At 46.3% G+C, this 8,426-nt stretch overlaps 1 protein-coding gene across 1 annotated transcript; it reads left to right on the forward strand.

Annotated features, from left to right (window-relative positions):
- The first annotated feature begins 3,245 nt into the window (after window positions 1-3,245).
- Window positions 3,246-7,939, forward strand: LOC112988473 (guanylin-like). The gene is made up of 3 exons (XM_026109026.2): window positions 3,246-3,468; window positions 6,451-6,631; window positions 6,956-7,939. The coding sequence occupies exons 1-3, from the start codon at window positions 3,394-3,396 to the stop codon at window positions 7,021-7,023; spliced, it is 324 nt and encodes a 107-aa protein (XP_025964811.2). The 5' UTR covers window positions 3,246-3,393; the 3' UTR covers window positions 7,024-7,939.
- The last annotated feature ends 487 nt before the right edge of the window (window positions 7,940-8,426 follow it).

Here is an 8,426-nt window from a genome sequence, read left to right on the forward strand (position 1 = left end):
TCGCACCTGCGCCGGGAGCCCGTCACCGCGGCCCGCGGCGGCGGGGGGAGGGCGCCCGGCGCCCCCTGCCCCGGGGAGGGGAAACGCTTCCCTGCTGCTGGGGCCCCCCAACAGCCCCCACAGTCCTGCACCATCGGCAGAGCTGGGCCTCAGCAGCCGTGTGCACAGGGGGGCTTCGGGGTTTTTTTTGGGGGGGTGCACACGTGTGTGTGCGTGCACGCGTGTGTGCATATGTACATGCACGCGTGTGCATGTATGTGCGTGTGCATGTGTACCTGTGTGCATGTGTTTCCACGTGTGTGCATGTGTGCATCTGAGTGTGCATGTATGTATGCGTGCGTGCATGTGTGTGTGCACTCGTGCGTATGTGCACGTGTGTGTGTCCATGTGCACTTGTGCGTATGTGTTAATTCAAAGGCACAACCTAGAAGAAGTCATTCCAGGAGGTGCCTGTGCCTGTGAGGTGGAATTTTCTGTGTTTCGGTTCTCTGAGAAGAGGCTGGCCCCGTCCTCTTTGCACCCTCCCAGCAGATATTTCTACATATTGATAAGGTCCTCCTGAGCCTCCTCTTCTGCTGGCAGTGCTCTTCCTCGTGCAGCCCAGCGTACTGTTGGTCTTCACCACGAGGGCACATTCGTGGCTCTTGTCCGGTTTGTCCACCAGGACCCCCCGGTCCTTCTCTGCAGAGCTGCTTTCCAGCAGGGCAGCCCTGGCCCGTCCTGGAGCATGGGTTACTCCTCCCCAGGCGCAGGACTCTGCACTTCCCCTTATTGCACATCATGAGGTTCCTCTCTGCCCGTTTCTCCAGCGGGACAATGTCCCTCTGAATGGCAGCACAGCCCTCCGGCGTATCAGCAACTGCTCCCAGTTTTGTGTCATCTGAAAACTTGCTAAGGGTGCCTTCAAGCCCACCATCCAGGTCATTACTGAAGATGTTACTGGGGAAAGAGGAGGAGAAGGGGAACAAAATGTGTCCAGCCCCATGGTGTGGGGGGAACTCACACAGCGATGTGCCTATTGACTGCTGGTGGGACTTCACTGGTGGTTTTAAGCGCTGATACCTAAGGCAGGAGCTCTGAGAGCTGCTATGGTGTCTCTCACACTTGGCAGTACTGCCTCCTCCAGAGCAGCATGGTCCGTGTCCTCGAAGCTCTCCGAGGGGACCGCACAGAAGCTGTAAGCAAGACATTTCCTCTGAAGGGACCCTTGCTTTGGGGTGCCTTTTGCTTCTCTCCTTTGCTTATCACAGCCTTTTTCTTGGCCTGCTCTGAAGCTGCAGAGCTCTCTTCCCCCTTTCAAAGAGGGCATCAGTTGAGCTGAGGTAGAAGGAAAGTGCTAGAAAACACTTTTGGGTGGCTTATGAAGTTTGCCCCAGGTGTCTTTCTGGAATATTGTAGCCATTAAATCTCTGTCTCCAGTTCTGTAGTGCTGTCAAGACTCACACTGAGCAGTTACAGGGTCAGGGCAAATCAATCCACCCACAGAAAGTTTCCCAGGGAGCTGTATATAAATCTGTGCTGTCCTGGCTGCCTTGGCTTGCCTGACGCTGTGATGTCCGTCCGAGCAGGAATGTGGTCTCCCAGTGAGGGGATCTTGGCTTTTCTGCAGGGAAAAGGGCGCATTGCGCATCAGAGACACCTCGGCTGCCTTGTTGGGTGGGAGACTACCTGGAGGCTCTCAGCTTCACCCACACATGGAACAAGAAGAGGAATTTCAGGTTAAAGGTCTCGTGTCTTTAAAGGTCTCATCTTCAGACGTCTTTCCTGAGACCTCTGGCAGGAAGAGGCTCCGTCCCACCGAATCCCACCTCTGTAATGAGTTTGCTGGTGGAGGAGGCCCTGAGTTACACTCGCCTCCTGCACTCAGAGCCAGCAAGGGCAGCTTGACCTCACAGGAGTTTCTCAGGCCACTGGGAACAGCTGACGACTTTGATAAAGATCTCAGGTGTACGTCTACAGAAAGCCTGTATAGTTTTATTATAGGGCGACACACCTTAAGACTCCAGGTGAAGCACAAGAGACTCACAACAGTGAGGAACGGGATACCAAGCAGGGGAGATGCTTGATCTGGCAGGGAGTCTTTTTTCCCTGGTACTTGGCAGTTTGGGGTTTCAAAACTTAAAAGTAGACAGGCTGAATTTAAACATCAAAGTGTAATAGTGCCACTCAAAGATTTATTGACTTAACAGGCATTATCTTCATGTTACCCAAGCAAGAGAGGAATGAGGAATGTGATCTAATGGCCCCAAACCAGTGTATCAGAACGTGACATAACTGTTGTTAGATAAAGTGGAAAGCAAAGGTGTAGGCCAGCCACCGTTCTCTCTGAAGAAGTTTAAAAGATTACCTTGGCAAGACGGTCTACCTCTCTCCTGCCAGAAGAGCAATTAGATGAAGAGCACGGAGGTTTTCCACCGTGGCATGCCATCAGCCCCTGTAGCTAAAGGGAAAGAGAATAAAAAATGTTATTGAAATGAAAGATATACTTAATAATTCAATCTCAAGCACGTTAGTTGGCTTCCTTCTTTTTTCCTGTTGGAAAAAGGAAAGTTTTAACTATTAAAAAAAATATATCATGAGACAAAGTTAGTGGTCTTTTCTGACTGTCCAGTATTATATGACTGAAAGTCACAGAGAAGCAGATTTGATTCCTAGCAGCCTTTATTTTTAATGGCAATCTCTGTATGTTTTAATGTGGGGTTTTTAAATAAGGTTTGGCAAAGAGCAGCAGCAAGAGGACACTGCAGATCTGCTCATGTGCAGGCACATGCTATGTCCATCTGCACCTGGCCCATTGCTACCGCCTTGGTATCTGGAGTCCCCAGAAGAGGGACCTGCCTGGCCAGCAGTTAGTGCAAGTGGTCAAATATTTGCTATCTCCTTCCAAATGTCTTTCTCACAGCTCTGCAGGAAGTGGCCAGCAGCCAGAGGACATTCCCTGGGTAGTCTCAGGCTTTGTGTTAGAGCTAAGCCCATCCTCTACTGTTTATCGCAAGCAATGGTAATGTTTTGTAATTCTCTGTAATATCACAGGTAATGTTTTGCTTATCTGTGTCACAGCCACTTTCTCAAAGTAGGAGAAACTCATAAACACCAGGATCTGCCTGGGCGTAACTGGCCTCCTCTGCCAATGTGTAGATAACTGGTACTCCACTCAGGGGTTATTGTATGTCAATAAAGAGTTTAGATTAATGGATTACCAAGCAAATGCGGTGTAAAGGCTTTATAAAGCTTCTCTTTGCACCCAGAAGACAGAGCTCTGACTGCTAGAAGAGCTGAGCACTCAGAGGAAGAGAGAGGAGGAGTCCGAGAGACAAAAAAAGGGCAGCTAAGACCAAATCAGGAGAAAAGAAAAGATATTTAGATTTGGAGAGGCCCCACTTTGCAGCTGCTATGAAGGGCTTGCTTTCTTTCACAGTCCTTGTGCTCCTCTCACTGGTGCACAGCTCCCAGGCAGTCTACGTTCAGGTGAGTTTTCTGCTCTTTATTTTGTTAGTCTTACAAGTTCAGCAAAGTCCTGAGCTTGTCCAAGGAGATGTGACCGGAATGGGAATCTTGAACTAAACCGGTAGAGCTGAACGAGGCCTTGCTCTGGCTTGGTATGTGACGTCCTCTCCCTGTGCTTCGGTTTCTCTCTCCGTAAAATGGGTCAGGTATTTCTAGCAGGCTGCTGCAGCTTGGTGTCACTTCATCCGCCACACCATCACTCTGAAATCCCCTCCCGAGCGAGGCACTGAATTCCCGGAGCTTTCTTGTGTGGGTAACCCCATGTGTCATGAAGCTGCATTACTCAGGGATGCCCCTAACTTTGCAGGAGGGTGTAAACAGGCGGTGACCAAAGAGCGTTGTCTTGTCTCACCTGCTTGTAGGTGGGAAGTTCATCTCGAAACTGGAGCCTGCACATGCCACACATAAAAGAGGGAAAGGAGTGATTAGGTAGTTCCAAAGGAATATTAATAGGTAGATGAGCCATATAGGAGAAGGAGGAAAAAGCTAATACCGAGTTTTCCAAGAAACACAGCACCCATGACTGATGTTACATGCACTGAGGAATCAGTTGGATAGATCATTCAGCACTCCAGCCTGTACACGGCAGTGTTAGGTCTGTCTGCACTCGCTCTCTAGAAATGATTTGGGAGACCTTAGTTTTACTGCCATGTAAATAACTTCCTTGGAGTACCAAGGTGGCTAATATTTCTTAATTTCTTTCCATGCATGTACACGAGGTTTCCAGGGAGTGATAAGGTACCAGCTTTGTGCTGTGAAATAACCTCTTTTTCTCCTTTGGGTGTCAGAGGCTGCAGGTTTCAGTTACTCCTTTCCTTCAAACCATTCATTAGCATTGAGAGTCTCTGGTGGTAATAGATAGTTTTCTATTAAATGAGAAAATCTCCATTTTCCCCTTAGAGCTGTAAAAAATACCTAAATGAGAATAGCTGTTTCTAGGAGGGACAAAGGTGTAGAAAGTTCAGCTCTGAAGCTTTATCTCCTTCTCTTTGTAGTCTGAATCTTTGTCTCAGTAATCACTAAATTTGGATTTTTTCTGCCTCTTAGAAGACCTACATTTACGTGCAACGGACTGTGCATGTGTGTTTCAATCCTTTCATTTCGATTACTTGAGGTCTCTAAAGTCCAACTAATTCCTCGGTGCAGAAAATTGGCTTACGCTCCTGTTCTGTGAAATTCTTCTCATGACTTTCCTTCTCTGTCCTGCCATATATCACAGAAGTTCTTCATTTAACGCAATGCTCTGCAAGGCACACGTGAAGTTCATTTGACTTTGCAATGTGCTTTTAAAGACTGAGTATCAGTATCTGGACACTTTCTGGCACAAATCTTGAGTGAATGCAATGGAAATTGCGGAAGATGCTTTGCTAATTGTGGACTATAGACAGAAATTACAGAGAGGGATTGTTCTGGCTTGAACTATTTCTGTGATAAAATCTGGTGGTTCAGCAGCACAACATGCACGTTCACCTTGGAGGGAATATGCTGCCCAGGCTGATTTCTCTCTTTAAAACATCATTCTAACTTCAGATGACAGGTTTTTTTGTCACCAGGAGGTACACATGTCTTAGGGCTTATTCTTGCTAGGCAGTGATATTAGGTAGGAGAAATCCTGGGGATGAATGAAGAAATAAAGCTCATTTCATCCCTTTCTGGTTCCTGTGGAGCTGTACCTTTGAAAATCCTTCCTTTCTTTGTTCTCTGTCTTAGGCTTTTATGGTCTGTGACAAATAACTGAATCTAGAATTGCATTTCTGTAAGAACGGTTACTTTTTCATAGGCCACTGTGACTGATAAATTAATCTGAGAAAAATCATAAACCGATTGGAAGTAGAAGCGGGTTTGACTCTTGATAAGTAAATGCATGCCCACAGTTTGTTTTTTTTTGGATACTATAACCCAAGAATAACACTCTCATGCAATTCAGTGTCAGGCTGATGAGACTATGAAGCAGTGTCTTCAGGCAATATGTGGTCTCATGCCCTAAGGAGTCTCACTTCAATTTATTTCTTTGAATGAGTAGGTGTTATTTGAGTATACTGCTGACTCTATTGGTCACTGAACCAAGTAAAACAAAAGCTAAAAGTCAATTGGAAAATGTTTATTCCTGTTTTAGACCAAACTCTGATTCTTGTGCAGATGTGTACAGATCCTATGCACCTAGTGTAGCAATTGCAACATCTGCAATTTAAGTTTATGACCCCAATAGTGTGATTCACTTGAAACCATAAGGGAATGACCATAAACAGACATGCAGCATCTGAAAATCTAGAACATGGAGTAATACTTCCCAGAATACTCTCCAGCCTCCAGAAGCTTTTGTCAGGAGCTTTGAATCCAAAGTGTCATATTTAGTAGCTCTCAATCAACTTGTCTTCATTAGTTGTGTGGACATGTTTTAAACTCACGGAAACTTGCTACGGTACCTTGGGGTGAGGGATTCCAGCTCTTAACAACACGGTATGTGAAGGAATAGCTCCTTATGTTGTTTTGAGCCTGCCACGTGACACTAACACGTGAAGGTCTCTACTGGTGTGTTGGAAGAAAGAGTGAACAAAATTAATTCTCATTCACCTCCATTCAACTTGTGATTTTGTAGATCTCCACCATGCGCAGCCCGGTCATCTCCTTTCTAGGCTGAGGACTCCGGTCCCGTACCTTTCTAGCCTGGGTTTTATGCATCTTTCTTACGGGGGGGCGAAATGCCCTAGTTCTGCCTCAGTTCAGTGGGATGCACAGCAAAAGCCCTGACAAGCCAGCCGGGTCTCACTGCTGCTCTGAAAGGTGCCCTCCGTGAGCGCTGGAGCTTGTCTCATCGACACCCTCTTTTCCCCATAGTGCAGTTCTTTGGAGAGCTCGCAGTTCAGCAGACTTCGGGTGGAAGGAATGCATTTATCTAAGGACTGACTTCCCGGTGCCTTTTTTCTGGTTCTGTCTACATAGGATGGAGACTTTAAATTCTCCCTTGAGTCCGTGAAGAAGCTAAAGGAGATCATGGACAAGGACGCAGACGTTAACCCTCGCATGAAGGTTATCTTGGCTCCATGTGAAGAAAAAGATCTCCCTGAAGAGTTCCAGCCTGTGTGTGAAAGAAAAGATGCACCCATGATTTTTGAGAGGCTGAGTATGTAGTTTGCATTGTCACGTCCCTATTTTTTATCATGCTTTTCAACCTTAAATGTTCAAATAGTAGCAAAGAAAAGTAATTGCTGTAAGTCCTGTTCTCTTGCCTCTACATGTTCCCGTTGTTTTCTCAGTGAATCTAGGTTGAATCTTAAGCAAGATTTTTGCAAGAACTGATTTTCCCTACACCAGTGAGAACTTAAATGAATATCAAAGCTCATAAAGCACTACTGGGAAGGGGTCTCCAAATCAGTTGGCGTGTGGCTCTGCTCTCCAAGAAATTCCCTTGCAATTTCACTGAAACGCTCTCTTTTATCCCTAACAGACACGGCTATCACAGAGCTTGATCTGTGCGAAATCTGCGCCAATGCAGCCTGTGCTGGCTGCTATTGAAGAAGGACAAAACAACGTAAAGTAGATGCGTTGAGCCACGAAGCTTGTGCTTTCGTCTTGCAACATCACATATCCTCACAAATCAATATTTAGGCTCCATCTCCACTTCAGTCAAAGGGGAACTGTTAGCTCATGTAGACATACCAGAGGTAACCTTCAAACAGCTAGATCGGGTACCGCCAGCAGTGCAGTTCTGGCAACAAGCCTGTAAACGTCATCCGAGAAGCTGGGGACTGGTCAAGGGAGGGGCTTGCGCTGAGTGCTGTCCCGCTGTGACTCTGTCTACATGAGCTGTGGGACACTTGACTGGAGTGAAGACACCCTAGGCTCAGTGTTTCAGTTTCCACAGATTTTCTTCTGGGTTGGAAGATGGAATGGAGCAGTCTCCTGTAGCCTTTCTAGTATCTACATCTGCCTGTAATTGGGTCTCCCCCGCACACGTGCATCTAGCGGCGTAGGGTTATAGTCTTTTCCAGCTTACGCTTTCCAAGCATAGTGAGTAAGCGTCACTGTACCTGCAAGCCTGCATGCAGCACGCATGTGTTTGCAATACAGCTATAGCATTTAAACTGGGGACAAGTTACAAGTGTTTAGCAACACTTTCATAGAGCCAGAAATCTCTCAATCTGTTACTTGTACTCATAGTTTGTTGCCAATGTACTGGATAGATGTAAAGGGACACAGGCGCTAGGAACCCTTTCCACGTGGTTATAGGGAAGTTCACTTCTACTGATAGATATTCATGTTCAGGAAGTTCTGCTTAGGAGGAAGGAGGACCATGCTGCCGTGTTGGCATCACTCTGAAATGAAAACATCATCTATCGTTTTTATTTATTGGTGGCAAGGATGTGAAGGAAGAGCCTGTCCATGTTTATATGCTACTGTACATGAAATAAAAGCTAGCAATGAAAATGTCTGTGAAACTCTGCCTGCTCCTTCTTCTCCTGTATAAGGTCTTTCGTGTCTGGGTCTTCACTAGAGAAAATATTATCTTGTTAACGTTGGCCTGAAGTTAAAACAATTTGCTTTTCCATCTGTGGTCCCTATATGGATCATAATAATATAAGACTACTTCATAGCCTGTAAATTATTCCCTCTCACCATTAACCTCTTGAATTATTCTCTCCATTTCACATATGGGGCCCTCAACTCAGCCACCAGGTTTCCAGAGGAATGTCAGTGCTATAAAGCTAAGCACTTATCCCCAGAGCGAGGTGCTGAACTCCAGAAAAGAAATCCCAAAAGTCAGACTAGGTGTGCAAATTCCTGATTCATATGAGAAAAAAGCTAGGCAGGGGCAGAAAGGGCTTACCCACATCCAGTATGATGACTGCTGCCATGCCAAAGGCATCCAACAGCAAATGCCAGAGAGTGGTCCCACACTAAGGCACCTTGAAATAGGC

Source organism: Dromaius novaehollandiae, chromosome 24 (genome assembly GCF_036370855.1).
Source record: "Dromaius novaehollandiae isolate bDroNov1 chromosome 24, bDroNov1.hap1, whole genome shotgun sequence".
NCBI classification, from domain to species: Eukaryota; Metazoa; Chordata; class Aves; order Casuariiformes; family Dromaiidae; genus Dromaius; species Dromaius novaehollandiae.